Source organism: Lotus japonicus, chromosome 3 (genome assembly GCF_012489685.1).
Source record: "Lotus japonicus ecotype B-129 chromosome 3, LjGifu_v1.2".
NCBI lineage: Eukaryota > Viridiplantae > Streptophyta > Magnoliopsida > Fabales > Fabaceae > Lotus > Lotus japonicus.
This window is the reverse complement of record NC_080043.1, coordinates 87769018-87790882: the sequence shown is the minus strand read 5'-3', so window position 1 is coordinate 87790882 and position 21865 is coordinate 87769018. Positions and strand designations below refer to the sequence as shown.

At 35.0% G+C, this 21865-nt stretch overlaps 2 protein-coding genes, 2 non-coding genes and 1 pseudogene across 6 annotated transcripts; 3 read left to right on the top strand and 2 right to left on the bottom strand.

The window, feature by feature from the left end:
* The first annotated feature begins 345 nt into the window (after window positions 1-345).
* LOC130746999 (tricyclene synthase EBOS, chloroplastic) lies at window positions 346-3915 on the top strand. Its single transcript, XM_057599804.1, has 7 exons — window positions 346-631; window positions 749-1007; window positions 1224-1599; window positions 1793-2011; window positions 2145-2283; window positions 2805-3053; window positions 3371-3915. Exons 1-7 carry the CDS (start codon window positions 395-397, stop codon window positions 3677-3679), a joined length of 1788 nt encoding a protein of 595 aa, XP_057455787.1. The 5' UTR covers window positions 346-394; the 3' UTR covers window positions 3680-3915.
* Window positions 3916-10010: 6095 nt separating this feature from the next.
* Window positions 10011-13655, bottom strand: LOC130747000 (BTB/POZ domain-containing protein At3g22104). Of its 3 annotated transcripts, XM_057599806.1 has the most exons (4): window positions 13006-13655; window positions 12594-12657; window positions 10882-11985; window positions 10011-10655 (listed from the first exon to the last, which is right to left on the bottom strand). In XM_057599806.1, the coding sequence occupies exons 2-4, from the start codon at window positions 12615-12617 to the stop codon at window positions 10200-10202; spliced, it is 1584 nt and encodes a 527-aa protein (XP_057455789.1). In that variant the 5' UTR covers window positions 12618-12657; window positions 13006-13655; the 3' UTR covers window positions 10011-10199. The 3 variants fall into 3 exon arrangements, with proteins under 3 accessions (XP_057455789.1, XP_057455788.1, XP_057455790.1); XM_057599805.1 differs by lacking the exon at window positions 12594-12657 and having other exon boundaries at window positions 13006-13654; XM_057599807.1 differs by lacking the exons at window positions 12594-12657; window positions 13006-13655 and adding an exon at window positions 12154-12407.
* Window positions 13656-13960: 305 nt separating this feature from the next.
* On the top strand, window positions 13961-14042 carry TRNAS-CGA (transfer RNA serine (anticodon CGA)). The gene has a single exon. It is a non-coding gene; the product is annotated as a tRNA-Ser (tRNA).
* Window positions 14043-15413: 1371 nt separating this feature from the next.
* LOC130746998 (probable rRNA-processing protein EBP2 homolog) lies at window positions 15414-17069 on the bottom strand (annotated as a pseudogene).
* A 43-nt stretch (window positions 17070-17112) lies between these two features.
* Window positions 17113-17200, top strand: TRNAY-GUA (transfer RNA tyrosine (anticodon GUA)). The gene is given in 2 exon segments: window positions 17113-17149; window positions 17165-17200. It is a non-coding gene; the product is annotated as a tRNA-Tyr (tRNA).
* Window positions 17201-21865: the final 4665 nt, after the last annotated feature.

The window sequence follows — 21865 nt, the reverse complement described above, 5'->3', positions numbered from 1 at the left end:
TAAATTTGTCCTTATCGGATTCCATCGGGTTAAAAATTGGCCCAATCAATATTTAGAGTTGGATAAAAGACAAGCTCAACTCATCCTAATCCGTGCTACGAACACCCCTCTATAATATGTTTTCCCACTTTTTTTCCTCACATTTTTCTTTTACAAAACAAACCACAAACGGTACACCGTACACTGTCATGTCATAATCAATTAATACAAAAACCAGAACCACGAGTAAAATGCGAATCAATTTTTTCATAGCTACAGTTACTATCTGTACCCAAATGTGGCCCCTTCAGTAGCATACTTCAAGCTATATATAATACTGCAAATGTGACACACTCCAACACCAAAAGCAAAGGTTCACAAACACTTCAATATCCATAGTTGTGAGCATATAATAATGGCCCAGAGCTTTTCCATGGTGCTCAATTCGTCCTTCACTTCACATCCTATTTTTTGCAAACCTCAAAAGCTAATTATAAGAGGGCATAATCTACTTCAAGGGCACAGAATTAATTCCCCAATTCCATGCTATGCAAGCACTAGCAGCACAAGTGTGTCACAAAGAAAATCAGCCAATTACCAACCTAACATTTGGAATTACGATTATTTGCAGTCCTTAAAGCTTGGTTATGCGGTAATTAAATAATCGATCTTCATTGCATAATGTCTTTGATTAATAAATAGATTTATCACATTTCAATGTATTTATAATTTTATGACATGTGATTTGCTTTATGTGTTACATTTGCAGGATGCACATTATGAGGATATGGCTAAAAAGTTGCAAGAGGAAGTGAGAAGAATAATTAAGGATGACAAAGCAGAGATTTGGACTACACTAGAGCTTATTGATGATGTGAAACGCTTGGGTCTTGGCTATCACTTTGAAAAGGAGATAAGAGAGGTTCTTAACAAGTTTCTATCTTTGAACACATGTGTTCATAGAAGCTTGGATAAGACTGCTCTATGCTTTAGGCTCTTGAGAGAATACGGCTCCGATGTATCAGCAGGTATATATAAATACGGAGCAGCAGTTTAGCGCATTGTTATTGTTTAGCGCTCACCACATGTTCGGGTCGCACAATACTATCGAATTGATGCAAATTAACCATGAAAATAGCAAATTAGCAGTTATACATGATATACACATGTAGGAGTAGTGCCTTTATTTAGTTAGCAAAGTACAATTGAATTTTGAAAATTAATTCATGTATTTCATCATGTAGATATTTTTGAGAGATTCTTGGACCAAAATGGTAATTTCAAGACAAGTCTTGTCAATAATGTAAAAGGAATGTTGAGTCTCTATGAGGCATCATTTCTTTCTTATGAAGGAGAACAGATTTTGGATAAGGCCAATGCTTTCACTAGCTTTCATCTCAAGAGCATCCATGAAGAAGATATAAATAACATTCTCTTAGAACAAGTGAATCATGCATTGGAGCTTCCACTACATCGTCGTATCCACAGGCTTGAGGCCCGGTGGTACACTGAGTCATATTCAAGAAGAAAGGATGCAAATTGGGTGTTGCTTGAAGCAGCTAAACTGGATTTCAACATGGTTCAATCAACACTGCAAAAAGATCTCCAAGAAATGTCAAGGTAGGTTAATTTCTTGAGGTTTTTTTTAAGCATTTCTTGAATAAAAAAAACTTCGAGATTGGCCACAATTAGGATATTGAAAAAGTCAAATTAATTAATTTCTTCCAACAATTTATCCAACAAAATCAATTCATAATTATTTACATATATTTGTACATATTATGCTGAGATTTTTTTCATTGGTCTAATGAAGGTGGTGGAAGGGGATGGGGCTTGCCCCAAAGTTAAGCTTCAGTCGTGATAGATTAATGGAGTGCTTCTTTTGGACGGTTGGGATGGCTTTTGAGCCAAAATACAGTGATCTTCGCAAAGGTTTAACCAAAGTCACCTCTTTAATAACTACAATTGATGACATTTATGATGTGCATGGAACCTTGGAAGAATTAGAGCTTTTCACAGCAATTGTGGAAAGGTAATTTCTTGTTCATTAATTTACTTATTATAAAGTGTATTATATTCCTCAAGTTATTGCTGATGGTTAAAAATGTTGCTGAATTGGTGACATTGTGAATTGATTCATTGATTACAAATGGTGTTACTTTCAGTTGGGACATTAAAGCAATGCAAGTTCTCCCAGAATACATGAAGATAAGCTTCTTAGCCCTCTACAACACAGTCAATGAATTGGCTTATGATGCACTTAGAGAACAAGGGCATGATATCCTACCCTACCTCACTAAAGCAGTAAGTGCTAAAACCATAATCATTATGTATATAGTAGAATTTAGATGTCCTTAAGTTTTAATTTGAATTGTACAAAAAAAAAATTCAGTAGTCAAGCCTACAATGAATTTTGAGAATTCAAACACAAAAGGAAAAATAGAGTAACAATATAATGCACTTAAATCTACTTTCAAATTTTCACAGTACTCTAGCACCGAACACTAAGCTCAACTACAAATATTCACTTTTCTTCTATTTTAATTTTTTTAAAAAAATTGGAAAAGGGGAGACTACAATTCATGAGACACATGTCAATTTGTGAATAGAGGGAGTACATACTACAATAGTATTGTGAATTAAGTTAGTTTTACCGGGATGTAGATGAATCATACTCGAATTGAATTGTCTCTTGTGGAGCATAATTGTCTTATGACAAAAAAGTCAACTTTAATTAATAATACAATAATTAATTTTAATTTTTGTGTGTTAATGCTAAATTATGAACTACTATTTTTTTATGTGGTTTTTCGATTCAATTGCAGTGGTCTGATATGTTGAAAGCTTTCCTACAAGAAGCAAAGTGGTGCCGAGAAAAACACTTGCCAAAATTTGAGCATTATCTCAATAATGCTTGGGTCTCAGTGTCTGGTGTAGTTATACTAACTCATGCCTATTTCTTGCTGAATCACAACACAACAAAGGAGGTACTTGAGGCCTTGGAAAATTACCATGCTCTGTTCAAAAGACCATCCATAATTTTTCGACTTTGCAATGATTTGGGTACATCAACGGTAATTCTGGGCAACCTAATCATACACTCTCTGATTCTTATTACAACATTATCATGCATGACATGCCAATAATAAAAATTGATTTGTGAACTACTCATTTTTGTCCGGCATCCAGGTACATGTAGTTTGTGGTTGTTTCTACTGCAATTTTTGACAATAAAAAAACGCCACAAACTGCAGGTGTCTGAGTGTCTGCCAGAAAAACAATGGTCCACAAATCAGCACTCTGCAAGTAATAAACTATAAATTTTAAGTTAAATTGAGACAATTAAGATCATCCAAGAGTTAATTAATTAGTTTTTTTTTATATTTTGTAGGCGGAGTTACAGAGAGGTGAAGTAGCAAATTCAATTTTATCCTGCATGCATGAAAATGATATTGGTGAAGAGAGTGCTCACCAACACATTCATAGTTTGCTTAATGAAACTTGGAAGAAGATGAATAGAGATAGGTTCATCCACTCACCTTTCCCAGAACCTTTTGTGGAAATAGCAACCAACCTAGCCAGAATTGCTCAGTGTACGTACCAAACTGGAGATGGGCATGGAGCCCCGGATAGTATAGCAAAGAATCGAGTCAAATCATTGATAATTGAACCCATTGTTCTCAATGGAGACATATATTAATCGCAAAGATATAGAAAATATGACTGTACATAATGCCAAAGATGAATATTGGCATGTCATATGTTAGTGTAGGTATAATTGAACGTATAGTTTTCTATAATTGATTTTATTACGTTAATTTTCAATGTTTCAACATTTTGATTGTGTTTGCAATGAATTTGGAATACAATGTAGTTAAGTTCAAAAAAAATGTATATTGTAATCTATAAACATCGTCATGGAAATTTCTATCCATGTCTACCTAGTTTTGTACATAATTGGAAGGTAATGAGGAGTACCAACTAAAAGTCTAAAAGTCGCTCTAGTGAGAGACAAGGGGAACAACTGGAGTTTGTAAAACTCATTTTTGTTGGCCTCACCACGTTTGGTTGCGAATCGGCCTAAATGCTCTATGGTAGACTTATCGTCTTCTCCTGAGAAAGTTGTAAAGTCTGGGACCTTAAAGCCCATCGACAATGGTATAATCCTACCAATTCATTTAGGATACGACTTTTCATAGACAAGTATACTGATTGACCGCAACTGAATGTCAAAATATTGCTTTATGGCATCACCAATCATGTTTGGGCCAATCAAATTTGCCCCTTAAAATCCCTAACATTCAAATGTTTCACCTAGAGTCCAAGCCCATGATCGTTAGGCGGTAGATTGGCCACAACAGTTAGTTGTGTCTTCTTAACTTGAGGTGGAGGTGTCTAATACTAAGTTGTTGGTGGAATTTGTTGTTCATAAAACATATTCTTAGGGATGCCTCCATACCTTAGTTTTTCACAAGCGTCCATAGTTGGACAGAATCTCTACCGATCAATGGTGTTCTGTTAGCCTAGACGATCTCAATCCCTATAGGCATCGGCTGCATCAGCACACTTCCTTCAATGAGCAAGGTGTTATGATCGAGGTGTCAAATTCAGTTGTGGGAAGCTGATGGTTTTGAGGTTCTAACTCTCCTTGCGATATGAATTTGCCTATATTGAAATGGGATAAAAGTGGGTATTTCCTGGACAAGTTCCTCCCCAAGTGGGGTTAGGGATTGCACAACATGAACTGGTGATTCATGTTGTCTTTTCTGCGACTCTTCCCTTGCAAAGTGCAACTCATTATGAACCATGAGTCTGACGATTATGGACAAGTTTTTGGTTACTTGGGCGACGATGTCGTTGATACCCATGTCAATTTGTTGTCGTATAATGGAAGTAGTCGTTGTTGTTGAGGACCTGCTTTGATCCTCTTTCTTATTAGCCATGTATTCAACCTCTATATATGGCAGTTGTTGCAGTTGTCGTGGAGACGGCGTTGCCTGCAGAATCTAGCACTGGTCCTGAATGTATTGGTTGTGTCGTTGAGGAAGTCGTACTGAATATAAAGGTACAACTGCTACTTGATATGTGATTACTTGTAGAATCCATTTGACGTCAAGTTTTCAATTGCATGCACCAACTAGGTCGTGATTTGGATATGGAAACTTCTCAATTGCAAGACAAGTCCCACTAGGTGTACGAATTTGTTGGTTCAAATAAATTCTTGTTTAAGGACTATTGTGTGATTCGAATTAAAAACCAATACATTGAATCCCTATATAAGCAGTTATTTGAGGAAGAAACATTGTTCCTCAATCCAGATTCCTAAGACACTTCTAAAAGCTCTTAGCTATTACTATTGAGAGGTAAAGTACACGCTAGTTGAGTGAAACAAAGGTAATGGAGAAAAACATATGGAAATGGCTAAATAAATGGCATAAAAGTAAATGCGGAAAGCTGAATAAATAAAGTATTGGAAAGCTAAAGTGTTGAAATAAGTAAAGTGTTGGCAAGTAAAGGGAAATAAATGCGGGAAATTTGTATGCTTGATTGATAAATTGATTGTGTGTACAAATGAGCCTCAAATGGGTAATTAAGGAAGTCTACCACGGTCTCTAGGCACTAAGCGTGTATACAAACATTCAGGACAGTAGCATCTTATCACATCCTTCAAAACCCGTCATACTGACGAGCGGGTTTCTATTTCCAAGTTGATCAGTTGGCTCCATCGCCTCCATTTGACATGAAGCTCCTATATCTGTGCAAGTGGGTCCATTCTGAATTTGTCTTCAAGTTGTAAACGAAAATATCACTTAAAAATTAGCTGACTATAGTAAAAATTTCAATATCTATGCAGCACATTCCTTCCTAAAAAGTAGGGATTTGTCATTATCAACAATTGTATCATCTTTTATAGCATGTGATTTATCTAGGGATTTTACTCGAGTAATAAATTTATGCTAATAACTCTCTATTTCAAGGCCCAAATTAGTTAACCAAATCAAAAAGTCCAAATCAGCTAATAGCAACTAATCAATCAGCTAACAGTTGATTACAACCATTCATAAGCTAAGAGCTGACCCAACAAGACAACAACATCCACTAATTCAGAAAGTCCAAATCGGGTGATTAGCGTCTATTCCATCGTCAACTGATGATAAATTATCAGTCGATAGTCCAAGTTATACAAAATCAAATGTCTAGTCCGGAAAATTCAAATCAACTAATTAACATACCTTCCATTAAGGCCTTGTGGTTCAACCAACTAAAATCAGTTGTCATATTTATAGTCCAAACTAGAGCCAACAGAATTTGTCGAACTTCTCTATTTTTTTTGTTGCCTGTCAAACAACCAAGTCCCAAAAGCTTAAGCTGTTGAGTAAGGGCCACTTTAATGGTTTTATATTATATTCTAACACGCCCCCTCACGCAAGAGCCCTTTGGGCTTGAAGCGTGGATAAATGCACAGGCCCACCTACCATGTGCTTAATCAAATTCCACTTTTTAATTAGAAAGTGAGGGGAGCAAGGATCGAACTCTAGACCTCTCGGCCATAGAGGCTCTGATACCATATTAGAAATTAGGGGGCCTATACTCAACCCAAAAGCTAGCTCAAGAGTTAAGGTTTGCACAACCATATATAAGCAATTGCTTGACCACATCTCTAGCCAATGTGGGACTCTAACACACCCCCTCACGCCCAGTGTAGAACATCTAGAGCGTGGAATAAAACGGGTGGCCCAAATATGGGAGGTCTCCACAACAAATGGATCTAGGATAGGGGCCCAGACCCATGGTCAAACAACCATTGGCTCTGATACCATGAAGGAGGCCTAACTTAACCACTTTATCCCAAAAGCTTAAGCTGTTGAGTAAGGGCCACTTTAATGGTTTTATATTATATTCTAACATTGTCCGAGGAATACTAATTTTATCACTTTAGAAAAATTACATTGGCTTAGATGGCCTAATAATATTTTGACACATGTCTTAGAAAATTCTACTTGTGGCTTGTCTCAAAATATTATTGGGTTACCTGAAGAGTGATTTAATCCAATATTTATCTTGGGTGGCTTAGACAACCCAAAAACTAATGTTAGATAGTAAGGATAACTTAAGTGACAAGAACTCAAATGACATGAGTTAGGAAGGAGAATGTCCCGGGATCAAATCTCTGAAAGAGAAATTTGACCGATAAAAAAATAGTAAGAATTTACCAAAAGAAAAATAAAATAGTATAATTTATGACTGGAATTGGGTACTACAAGAATAATACTAAAAAAAATTATAATCCGTGAGAGACCTTCTACACTACAAGTCACCAACATAATAAGCCTATCCTAGTTGAATTATAAAGTAATTTAATTTGGGTCAACAACCAATGTAGGAAATTGTGGTGAGACCTCGAAAGAGGGAGAAGAGTAGCGTCTAAGGGAAACACAGCACAACGGCTACGATTTGTTATTTTCTTTACTATAAGATCTCTTGGTATGCTGATGGAACTGTAATATTCTTATGAAGCGTGCAAATACACTATGCTCAATAAAGAAAAACTACTGGTACAAATTGAACTGTTTTATTTATGTATATGAACTGCATTCTTCAAAATTACCAAGTTGATTTTCTTTCTTTATCAATATTGCATGCCTTCATCTTCACGGCAAATTATAGATGAACCGACTTCTAGGACGTTGACACAATGATACTGCAGAGGGAAACATACCTAGATGTTACGCTAGCCCTCTTCATTATACATTTATAATAAGGCCAAGGGAACAAGGTGACCAGAAAATGACACAGTTTGCATTTTCTTCAGTGCAACTACTAGGAAAGAATATCTATTATAGTAAGCATACATGAATGATTATAATATTAGTGGCCTAAGGAAGGAATCTAATTCCTTGCTCTTTTTTATCAAGAGTATTTTAATAATTACCTTTGACATGCATAATTATCACGATAATATTAAATAATTCAGTGGTTAAATTTATTAAATTCATATTACAAAAAAGTTATGAAATGGAGTAACTCTCAATGAGTTACTTTTGTACCTAATATATTACATAAGACTTGCGAGCATTCTTGAGAGTAACTAATCATCTTGTCTTGGATGCTCGCAAGTCATGGTAAATAACTAACTGCGAAATGTGTTAATTGAGCAAAGATTGAACCCCTGACTAATGATTAAGGACTAGGTGAGCTAAAGCTTGATAACTTGAGATGTTATTGCAGGAAATGGAAAATTTCTATGTGCCTTTATGGACATGGTAGATGTTGCTCTTCAAAGAATTTCACCCTTTATGGGTTCATCATTCATGCTTCTAATATTGATGGAGGTGACCATTACAAATAAATTGGACTACAAAAAACTTGAGATAGCCAATGATATGGCGGTGGGATTATGACCCATTGACCCACCAGCACAAATGTACCTCTAATCAGAAAAGGATGGTTGTTCATTACTTCATTTGTGTACCTTTGCAGAACATATCAGCTTTTAGACCTTCCTTTATGCAAAAATAACCACACAGGAAAGAAGGGGGAGAAAACATTCACCCATATATGCATGGTCCAGTGTATTAAATTGGGACTCCAGTTACTACTATACCTAGCCCCACAGAAACATGTGCTGTCTTTGACACCACCATGCTGTTGCTGTACGAATATTCGATTCTGTAGATATGAAAGGACGTTATATATTTATAATTATTTGTTCAGACATCGTTCCACATGACACCAAATTGATGCCTTACCGATGCACTTGCCTTTACATATGCTCAAACCAAATGCAAATTAGTCTTATGCTTTTCTTTTCAAGAGTTTATAGGGTATGTAAACCAGGATTTTAAGACCTCAGAGCAGAGGATCCACATCAAAATAAAATATTGCACATTACAATTGCATCACATAATGTTATCAAATTATCAAACCAAGCTACAAATGACAATTTGACATGCATTAATAGCATATCTGGTTTCATGGTGAAATGTTCTAGAATCAATTCTCATTGGTGACTACCGGTCTTCACTTTTGAATAAACACACTTTGAATTATGTGCAAATTGCGAAACCAAGCATGCAATAACCCGCAATGCCAGATCAGTACTGCTGCAGCCAAAAAATGTTAAGCCTAAAATTAAAAGATAACAAGGGTCTAGTAGTGTTACTGCTGGAAATCTGTATACAGCAGAATTGATAAGCTAATTCAAACATGCTATTAATTTTAAAACCTTAATTGACACTAACAATGTTCTGAGCTTCCTGATAAGTTGTCAATTGTCATTTTGCCAAACCTAATAAAGGCAAGCATGGAAATGGAGCAGGAAAAACAAAAGTGACCAGCTCCACCACCTCTAATGCACTATCAATGGCATTATCACTAATATGCAATGTATGGGACCTCTATGCACAGCTTACAACTAATTTTCTTCATGATTCAGTCAGAAAAATTCTCCACCATTAAATATAAGTCACCAAAATAATTCCATTCAACCTAAAACAGTGTCCATTAGTGTGTCCAAATATTATAATACTTAAAACTAATCACCTCATGGGAATTGGGATATTTTTCTGAAGTCATCTTCAACTCATGCATCTTCAGATAGTGGTGGAGTGGTGGCTGGTGATTATAGTGACTACGTGGCCCCCCCTGGTTGGCCTTATACTTGTATATCTAAGGTGTGTCAACTACTACTTTGTCATCATCTAGGGGGTCAACTGTGATTTTCAAGGACAAAGAATCAAGATAGTGGGAATGGTGATCAATTCAAAGATCAAGTTTCCCAATTGAGAGAGATAATTGGCAATTGATTATGAGAAGTAAAGCTAAAGTGATAAATTCAACGATCAAGGTTCAAGTAGAAGTACTAACAATTCATAGATCAAGAATCAAGTACAAGTACAAACAATGTGCACAATGCTAGAAGCCTCTCTCCACAATTGATTTTGTCTTTAGAATCAATTGTGAAAGGATTTCAAACATGTACTAAGATGAAGATAGACTTGTATTATTTCCAAAGATAAATGTCCAAACTTCTAACAAGGGGGAAAAGGAGTTGCAATCTCTTTCATTATTCAGTGACTGTACAATCAATATCACAGTTCTTACACAATGAACCTCAGCTAAGCAGGAAAGAGGAAGAACTACAACACACAAAACTGATTCCTGTGCTGTACAGATGTAAAAATTTCAAGCAGAATAAATACAATCCAAAAATAAGAGACTCATGAGCATAGCTTGGGCAAAGATTTTGCATAACTATTGCCTGATACTTTCGATTTAGTCATCTTTGTCATCTGGACTTGCATTTTCCTACAGATTTTCTCCAATTCCATAACCCTCCACTGCATTCCTTGCAAATGTGCTCTGAGTTTCTCATTATCAGCTGAAAGATCATGATTGTCAGCATACAACACAAGCTGTTCACTGGTTTTATCTTTCTTTCCCTTCTGAGCAACCCCCTTGGAATTGCACGGAGAATCGTTGTATGGAGTTGAACCAGGAGTAACTTGTAGCAAGTTTTTCAGCTTAGATTGTTGAGAGCTTAAAGCTTGAACTGCAGATTTTGAAGGAAATTTTGTGTTCTGAGAAAGGTGCAGGCAAGCTTGAGATGAAAGCTTCTCATAATTTAAACTACAGCATATCTTCACCCTTTCTTCTTGTGATAATTGACTGTGTACCTATAACAGAACATATTCAGTTCAACTACACCATGTTTAAGTAGGCCTTAAATTTGGGGGGAAGATTCGATAAGATAAAGTTTAAAGACTAAATATTATATACATCATATTAAAATTCCTAAAGAATAGAACATGAAAATTCGAGTCATTTTCTTAATGAAGTAGTTAACAAGTGACCAAAGTTATAGACTTCCTACTTAAAACTTAAATTGGAAAATTATTATACCTCAAGATACATGTCCATTGCATGGTAAAGTTCATCATAAGAATCTCTGGCAGAATCTGGAAGTGCTGTGACAAGAGCCAGGAACTTTGAAGCTTTTAAACAAGGATCAGGGGCTATTTCTGCTAAATACAAATCAATCAACCTAGCAACTTTCCTCATCTGAATGGGAGTGGGTAGGCTATTTCCTTGACGCAGGAATGCTTTCAAAAATCTCAGAACAAGGTTCACATCATATAAGTAGCTTATTCCATTGGGAGATGGAATAAGCAAATTGTCCAAGGTTGCTTGGTCCAAGTGGGAACCAATCATATTCTCCAACTTGTTCCTGCTACTTTTGCTTATGCTCAAACTCAAAGTAACACGAAGAATCCCGAACAATGTCTTGCAGGAAATAGAGCTCTGGTCCATGTAATAATGCATATCAATGACCATTTCAATGATCTCACACTTCTCTTCCGCACTAGCAGTAAATAATTTTGCCTTCTGATAATAGAGAAGAAACTTGCTGATGACAACATGGTCCAACTTATGTGAAAACATTGACTTCACCAACATTGCAACCAACAAGGGATTCAAAAACAGGAGATCATCGAACCATGTTGAACGCGAGAAACTTGTCTTTATGCTCTCGGTACTTTTAGAATCACACGAATACCGAACCCCGAAACTATCGGTAGAACAAGTTGATGGAGAGGGGCTTGCTTCACTGGCCAAAACCAGCCTCCCCACTACAGTATCCAAGCATCTCTCTAACATCACAGAACAATCTGCATCTATTGAATCCTGGCACTGCTTCAAAGCAATCAAAAGTTCTGACCATGACCAATAGTTAATCTCTTGGAGTGATTTCTCTGTTTGCTTCAACAAGTTAGAAACACCAGCAACAGATTCATTCATTTCCATATACTCAGCAGCACAATGTGAGAGTAACAAATTGGAAGGACTTATATCAGCTGTGCCATTGTTATAACAGAATCTTAACATAAGCTCAAAACCTTCTGCGCCTCCTGGAAAATCATGGAAAATGACTTTAAGCTTTCCAGTAGCATCACCAGATTTTCCAAATAATTTAGCCAATTTGTTTGAGTACTGAGTAATAATCCTCTGCAAAAATACCCATTTAGAACAAAGTTAGATTATTATAGAACAAATAATGTACAATAATTTAGGAACAACTACACAAGAAAGAAATTCCAGCAAACAAGTAAAGGGGAGTTTTTCATTGTGGAAAAAGCTATCAGTGACAATTGGTTAAACACCAAAGTAACCCACCAAAGACATTGGAATTACTGGAGCACAAAGACAAGAAAAGGAACTGGAGATAAAAAATTGGGAAAATGGAGAGAATGAAAGGAAAGTTCCCCAATAATTAAAGCTCAGAAACCAAAAAGATGAATTGGAGTCGTTATAGACAATAAATTGTTGAATAGAGTGACCACCATGAAGGATCTATTTATGCTAAATTATTAATCATCTAGCATAGAAGGGTATAGAAAAGAAATAAATGCCTTGAAAGCAACTCTATAGGTAAAGAACACTAAAGCCCCCAGAAGACCATAGCAGGGGCATTTAATGTGACATGCTGCATTAAATAAATAAATAAAAACAAAACAAAAAAAAAAGATAGAAAAAATGTGTCTTATTAGGCTTGTGGTTTGTGAAAATGGTGATGGAAAATTATTGCAGGGATGGACAGGCATCAGTTACCCCACCTCACTGCAGGGATGGACAGGCATCAGTTACCCCACCTCATAGTTACTGAGAGTTGGCTAGTAGCTACAAACCAGAAGAGAGAAACAGAAACTAAAAATTATACAAAGTAGTATAAATCATTGAACCATAATCATTTCTAAATTCAAGAGTAGCAACATTTTAGCATGAGCTGAAACCATAAACCAAACCAAAGAAAGGAACAACCTTGTGACTACTACATTGTAGTATAGATCCTACAAACAAACACAAGAGATAAAAGAACTAGAAAGATTGATAATTTTTCACAATAAAGGAAGTAAAGCAAGAACCAAAAGAGAAAAAGACCGACAAAGTTTGTAAACAAAAAAATGACAAGATTTACAAAGAGGAGCTTTGAAAAAGGTGAGAAAGAAGAGAGAGGAGGAGGGTTACCTTGTCCACCATGAAGGTCTCTTCTCCATTTACATCCACTTCAAGATTGCAGCAAGCTTCCATAATTAATAACTCAAAACAAACAAGTATAACTGAAACTCAACACAAACCAAGGGGGTCTAATGGGAAGCTACATGAAAGAAAATCCAAGCAAAGGAGAGACATGGAAGAGGAAGATGGAGATGAAGATGCAATGAGACTTGATATTCTGAGAGTGACAAAAGGACAAACAAAAGAGGACACAGACACAAGTCCAGGGAAAAGGGTTGTGGTCAATTGGAGCACAACTAATGGGGGGGTTCTTCTCCAAAGGGACACAACAAACAAAGACAAAGCTCAAAGTGGATGAGAAGCAACAAGGCATGTAAAGACAGAGAAGTCACATATAAAATGTGTGAGGAGGGGCAATGAGTCAGAGAGAACACACAACACAAAGCCAGTAGGAAAAGAAAAAGGGAAACTTGTTTGTTTGTATATAGCAGAATAATAATAATTATAATATTGAACCAATAAACCTCTCTCTGACATTCCTGCTAACAGTTGAAGGGTCCCCTTGAATAATAACATAGTTTATGAATAACTCTGGTGTTTTTTCTTCAGCAAGTCACAGAAAATTAATGTATGAAAACAGAAAAAACTTAGAACTCAAGTTTTGTGTATCTGGCTTGGCCCCTTCTTCTCTATTAGATTTTCATTGTTGCAAGATTTTTATATTTGTACACCAGCATCACACTTACCATATTTTTCTAGTGGGGCTCAGGTCCCCCACCCTTTCTTTGTGAGGATGTCAACTAATTGACCAAATTCACTGAGTAGAAAACTTTTTCTAGGCATGTGCTTCTGTACCCATCATTGTTACCCCATCAAAGCTTCCACTAGTGGAAACTTTTATGGCCCAGTCTTTTGTACGTTTAATGTGAATATAAATAATATACTGAGAGATTTGACAACAAGCGTCGATATGTCCGAGTGGTTAAGGAGACAGACTCGAAATCTGTTGGGCTGTGCCTGCGCAGGTTCGAATCCTGCTGTCGACGTTTTTTGTTATTTTAGTTTTTTTTTTTCCCAAAACAAAAGGAGAATTGATACATAACACCACGTTCTTTTCTACAATATTTTTAATATGAAACAGTGTTCATGTTATTTAAAGATTATATTATTTTAGTTTAAAGAATTTTTTTTTAACTCAAAGATTATATTATTTTAGTTTAAAAGTAATAATTTATTTTGCCAAAACAAAATGAAAATTGATATGGTGGTGTTTAAGTGCATGTTTGTTTTTAAGTTAAAAATCATATCTGCGCCTCACAATCTAAATTCCAAATTCCATGGTCCGTATGAAAGGAGTTTATCCCTAATGCATTTAGTTGGGGGTCAATTGAAAAATTGTGACTACTACCTTGCTTTTCTACAATACTAATTAATTATAAAATAAGGATCACTTAAAATGTTTTCACATGTTTCAAATTATTTTTCATCTCAAAATATATGATATTTAATATTTTCATTTTTGTATTAAGTTAAATGATATAATATAAATTTAATGTAAATAGATGAACTTATATTTTTCTAAGATCAATAAAATTAAATGTTTATTTTTAAAGTTTGCATAAAATTTCAAACAATAATCATGGAAAAATAGTATCATATGATTATCATTATATAATTAAGTAATGAAAGGACTTTATTAAAATAAGCCTTAAAATAACAAGGATAAAAATGTGAGTAAATTCAATAAGTCATAATCTACCTGAAGTAGCATTTCAAAAAACCCTATAAATTGATGAAAATGATTATTTACCAAACACTTCTAATTAGTTTATGAGTTAGTCAAATAAGTTTTAAGAAATCAAAACAATTCTAATCTAAGGCAAAAGTCTTACCAAAGACACTCTTTCTTCTCTCATTTACTTTTTCTATCATTCCAAACAGAGTTAGAATGACTTCCCTTCCCTGTACTATTCTTTAATCTGTCATGATGATGTCCCCATTGGCTACATGACCATGAGACACAATAAATGAAGAGAGCCCCACACACCAAGCAAATATTTTATTTTCATTTACTTTAATTACACCAAAATCTTTATTGTTTGGCTGTAAATACAAGATTTGGTCTCATCAGCAAGTTAGTTGTCGGTTTGTATTACAAACTGAAAATGTGTATATAGTTCTTTTCTTCTCAACATTTATCTCTTCATTTCTTCCAAATTCAATAAAATTCATAACTTTGTCAATGATGGCACCTCTAATTGCTCTTACATACTAAATAGAATGATAGGATAGGATAACCAAAGTGAAAACTACACATTTTTGTTTCATTTTAAAGAAAATTAGCATGGACATACGCCTATGTAGTCTAGCCAGGAAAAATCGCATAAGAAAAGCAGTACTCATATTTGAAAAATAAATTGAAAAAAAAGAAGAACTACTCTAGATATATGTCAACATTAGTGTAGTCATGTAGTGTGTACTCAAAAGCTACATCATATACCTGTTAGCAATGGGAAGCATAAAAGCATACAGCAACAGATCAGCTAACAAAGCATCAAAATTGGAGTGCAAATGTGAGCACTCATAATTGGAAAAAGAACTAAAACAGTAGATGGAAATTCCCCGGATAGCACCATTGGGACATTTGATGACATTGCTTCCTCAGATAACAAATCGAAGAAGATTGCATTTTACCTCTTTCTCTTCTTATTCCCTGCAGGCTGCAACAGCACCTGTATCATCAGCAGTATTCTGCGTCTGCAACCCCTTCTTGCCACCAAAACCAAATTTGGAATTTCGAAACTCTCTATGCTTCTGTCTCTTCCCATTTCTAACACCTTGCATTGCCTTACCTCTTGACCGATCACCTGGAGACACGCCTGGCCTTTTCTTCTTCAACCTCTCGAAGTACACTTTTCCGCTCTCAAAGTCGAAAACCGTGTATGCATCATTGGCATTGTCAGCAAACCCACTCCGTTGACTCGGCTTCCTCCATTTCTTATCCTCCTTTGTCTGCTAGGCCCTTTCTTTCAATTTCTGTGCCTGAAGCTGTTTGGCCAATCTCTTCGCCTCTGGTAATATTCGATCTTTTGCCTTTTCCATGTGGCTATCTGTCTTCATCATCTCAACATAATAGTCTGCAGGTCTCAGAAAAGGGAGAACAATTGTCTGAAGCATCTCAAAGGCCTGTGTGTAAAATGCAAGCACTCGTAACAAGTCGTCGTTGACATCTACTTCTTGCTCTTGATCAATATCAATGGAGAGTTTGTGTACTCATTCCACATTCACTGGCCACCTCATGTCTCCAAGTTTATCCAATAGAGCATCTATGTTATATACAGCATTTTTAGATTTCATATCTTCTGATTCTGATTCAGATGGTGACATTTCCCCATTCATATCGCCAATTTCACTGTCAATCATTGTATCATCTCTTTCGAAAAGCGCCTCCATTCAATCTGTATGCAGATATTGGAAGAAAAAAAAAAGATCAGTTTAGACCACCAAATCACTGCAGTACAGCATTTACCTGAGTTCTAAATTGCGGTCCGCAATTGCAATTGCCGCCGCAACTTAATGGGTTTTGAAGTCCCTGCAACGGCATCAGGACCGCAATTGTGGCCATTTCAACCAGCATTTGTCCGCAATTCCGCAATGCAATCCCAATTTTAATCCCTATCATTTACAACTATCAGTCTCTTGCTTGCTTACTTTAACAAGCTAATCAAAACTACAGTGAAGGTAAACACTATTGGAAAAAAATTAGAATGATTCCCAACACAGCATTCAACTTAATTATGAACCCAAAATAGCTCATCAGAAGCTTTCAAAAACAAAATTTCAATTAACATAATACCAGTTTCAAAACAGCATGTAAAGCTTCTACCAATTTCACTTCCTAAACACTGAACGTGAGAGACTGCTTCCGCGACGGATTTAGGCCGTGGCGTAGCCGGCCGGTGATGGAGGAACGTCGGAAACGGTGTGCAGCGAAGTCGGAGAATGAAAACCCTAATCCCTAAAAAAACTGGTCAATTCGGATTGAAAATATATTGGGGATATTAACAAACACTGGTTACTATCTACTTAGTGTAAATACTAGTTGATATTAACAAACCGACCTTAGCTCAGTTGGTAGAGCGGAGGACTGTAGTGGTTAACGTCAGATATCCTTAGGTCGCTGGTTCGAATCCGGCAGGTCGGAAAACTTTTTTTATTATTCTCAATTTTTTCTGAAACACTCATTTTATGTTGTCCAAGCATAATTAATACCTTCATTTCCTTGACATGATTTTTACAATTACTGCATTTAAATGCATTCTGCACAACATGATATTGAAGGTGACAAGTAGGGATGGTAATGGGTAGGATTGGGCACGGGTTTTACAATTACCAAACCCAAATCTCAAAACCCAAACCCAAACACAAGCTCTTATGGGCGATAAAATGAAATCCATGCCCAAACTCATTGGGTTTCGGATTTACCCGAAACCCAAACCCAAACTCATTCCTTACGTGAAATAGCAACCCGATCAAGAACCTACTTTCATCCTCATTCATCACCAATGTGAGACAACAATAATTTAGAGTTTATTTTCTCAAACATACAAAAGTACAATTAATCATCAAACACTGAGAACAAAGTTTATAAATATATACATGTATGAGAATGTTTTTGTAATTTTATGTTTTGGGTATCTTTGGGTTCGGGTTTGGGCGGGTATGGACACGGATTTAACTAATACAAAACCCAAACTCATAAACTGCTATAGTAACGGGCAAAACCCAAACTCAAACTCAAATCCAGACAACTCGGTTTTTGTCCTTCAAATCGGATCGGGTTCGGAAAGATACCCATGAGTTTGGGCAAAATTGTCATCCCTAGTGACAAGTCACACATTTGGGTGGTCCTTTCAAACACATGCACCTTCTTTTTTTTTTTAAGCTAATAACTTAAGAACAACAATTAACATCTTTGCCCCTAAAAAAAGCAATTAACACCTTTTAATTATTGCACTCACCCTCCATGCTAGTGTTGTTCCAGATTGAGCCAATAAAACCAACAAACCAAATCGAACAAATTAAATTAGATCAGTTCTTTTGATGTTCAGTTCAAAACTAATTCAACCTGATGGAAACCAATGAAGATTGGTTCGGTTAACGGTTTGAAATTTTTTAAGTTGAATAACTGAAAAACCAAACCAATGATACATATTTATTAAAAACAATTAAAAATAGGACAGATATAGATATTTATATTAAGTGTTTTGAAGAACATTGCTTAGAATGAAGACAAGTTTTCAAGAAATATTGTTTATGTTGGATTTATTATGTTTGTTATACTTATTATCTTTTCTATTATCAATTTGTAATGGTACTAATATTAAACACTTCTTTCAATACTTCTTCATTGTTAAGTTGTTGACTATGGATTATAGATTTGTGATTATGTTGTGAATCATATATGATTGCAGTCCTACATGTACTGTTATATGTCTGTTTATTGATATATATTTAAAATTATCTTTAAAAAAAAATTGAAACTGATAAACCAAACTAATCTAAACCGTTCATCATCAGTTCGGTCTGGTTCAATTTTAGATTTTTCTACTAACAACCGAACCAAAAAAAATTGATTGGACACGTTCTTGGTTTCACCTAAAACCGGTCGAGATAGAACCATGAGCACCATACTCCTTGCTTTCCATTCTTTCCAAATAACTAAAAATTATTTTAATACTCAAAGCATAAATATTTTTAATTCTAGTCAAATGGACTCTAATATAACCTACTTATATTTGGTGGGAGCAAAATCCCACAAATTTGGTTTCCAATATCTTATCGTAGAAAACACATGCTCGAGACTCAACATGGAATTGGCTCGGTGAGTTTCATGCAAGAGGTAGTGGTCGAGACCTGTTGTTTGTGAAAATCCAAGCTTTATTGATGGGACTGTAATTTATTGGGAGGAATAATTGGCGAAAGGCGATATGCGGTGTGGATTGTCTAGAGTTGGCTCGAGCTCTTGGAAAGAAGAGATGTGATTATCACTAGTATGGCAGTGCGTTGATGGATTCATCTTCTCCTTTCGCGAAACTGTGAGGTTAATATCTGCCATGTCTCTTGGGAAGGCAATGAACCAACTGATTATCTTACAAGGTTAGGTGCCGGATTGCAGTGGGCTGTTACAGATTTAGTGAATCGTCCTATTGCGGTGTTGCCTCACCTGTTGAAGGATTTGGGCCTGGTGTAGTTTTGTTGTTTATTTTTCCTACTTACAAAAAAAAATGATAATAATAATAATTATTATTATCTCTTCAGCTTGAGTACTAAATGAGATAATTAACTTTCCTTTTTCGATCACTTGAACTCTATTAGCGGATGTTGTTTGGATTAATTGAAATACGTTATTTACAACAACAAAAAAACGTAAAAATAAGTTATACATTGCCTTGTACTTGGTATTATTGCATCATTTGATTTATCATGATGTGCCAGAAAGCTTCTATCTTCAACTTGATGACAATAAGCTCAGTTTAGCATTCAAACTCGTTGTTCCTACTTCCTACTCACTACTCTCTGCGGATTCGAGTGGACAATGAAGGATTCAACGAGTGTCCTTCAAAAAAGTAAACAGTACTTAAACATTCCAATCTCACTCACTTACTATGTAGAGTGAAGAAAGTCTACGTGCAAAAAGTCTCTCATGGTGTATTTTCATATTTTCGTCCCACCTGAAAATACATATAAGGAAAAAAAAAATCAGAAAATAATATAATGATTATGACAAAACAATGTTTTTTTTAACGTGGCGACAAAGCAATGTTACTATGCCGATTATTAATATAAACACAGAAAACAATTAATAAATATTTATCGTATGAGTATGATAATGTAATAGAACTTTATTTGCTGACGCCTAAAAAATCACAACGACTACTTTAACAGCTGAAAAAATAGACTAGTCATAATATAGGAACTAATCGTCGGATGAACAACCAACGATGCTAGATTAGTTGTTGCACAAGGCTTGTGGACAATATAAAGGTTTGGGCATAAATGAAAAGATAATTCAAAGCTTGTAGAATATGCTCACGTGCAAAATAGCAAATGTTTAGTTCCTTAATAATAGAAAGAATTATTTTTTCACTACCAAACCAAATCATATAATGAAGGTCGTTTAGAATAATCTTCCAGCTTGACTAAGAGAGATTAAACACTAATACCCCATAATTTATGATGATTTACAAGAAGCAAGACGTGAGTTAGTGGTTTGTTGGTTGTTTATAAACTGTTGTAGTTAGCCGAATTACTCCCTATAAATAATGAGATGATCATTTGTAAAACACAACTCAAAAAATCAATATAATCTACAAATTTATCGTATGTTACTTTTGTCATTCACTTAAATGCAAGGCCAAACGCCTCCCCTACGGTTCCTAGAATTCGAACTCTCAACCAATAGATTCAAACAACTATTTTTTACCACTACGAAGGATACATATTGGGTTTTAATTAATAATTATAACGTAAAGTTAAACTTAGTATTATATCCACATAATTATTAAATTCTTAGTATGGTTATTTATTTTTAATTATAAAGCAACTATCTTGGAGGGGAAAAAAAAAGAGAAAGCAAAACTATCAATTTGTGAAAGAATGGTGAGTATTCAATACCATGACATTATTGAAAAAGATTTCCTTGAAGAAAGTTTATCTTCAAACATTGAATTTAATGACTAACATTTTTCTTTCTATAATTTATTGTAATGAAATAAATTTATACTATTAAAGAGTAAAAGGTACCTACATCATTTAAAAACATTTTTTTAAAGAAATGATATTATTAATATAAGCAGTTTGAGGCAGAAGTAGCTTCAGACAAGAACATAGTGCAATACGATCAGAACCTGAAAGAAGGCAACCAAGCTACACCTTGCTCTGAGAAATATAAACCCACCACCAACCCACATAATGACTAAAGACATACTGGTGTTCCTTTATATAAAGACCAATTGTAATATTTTAAAAACATTTATTATCATTTCTCATCTTATTTTTTTTGGTACATCGGAAAGATATGTCCCTCATCTTATTATTACTCTTTTGTAATTCTAAAAGATTAATTATCATCAAAAATTAGTGTTTTTTTGCCACTACTCAATACATTAATTAACGGTAAACTAAGTGTAAAGAAATATTGTAATAATTTTTTTAAAACCAATACATTAATTAACTCCAGAACATATTTTCTTAATAAATGTAATTGTCGAATGAGTATTTGTAATTAGGGACGAAGATAATACATGCATTGATAATATTAAATTGCTTATAGTAAAAACCGACAATATTAAGTTTTTTATAATGTAAATCAATAAGATTTTAATATTTTTTTATAACAAATGTTATCGGTTAACCAAAAAAAAGTTATTCACAAAATTGTAACTGTCTCTCTAAAATATTTTACGGATATCAAACTTGTCATATTAGCCTTCATTAATCTTTTTTTAATATGTGTCTTTATAAACCTACTTACTTATTATAAACCGACACCTTATTTGTAGATTTTTGTTTAAATCGGAAATATAAATTGCACCCGGAATTCGATCATGGACCTCATACCCAACTTATATGTCCCTAACTCCTACCACTTGAGCTATCTTACGGGGACCTTATTGGTAGATTTTACTCCCTCCGGTCCTATTTAACTGTCCACTTTGGGTGGAGGCATACATATGAAAGGTGTAATTAATTTTGTTGATTTTTAGAAAAAGTGAGACTTATTTTCCTAGTTTACCCCTTAAAGTGTGTGTCATCTCTCGTCATTTATTGTTCTGTTAAGGGCATTATATGTAAAAACATCATTTAA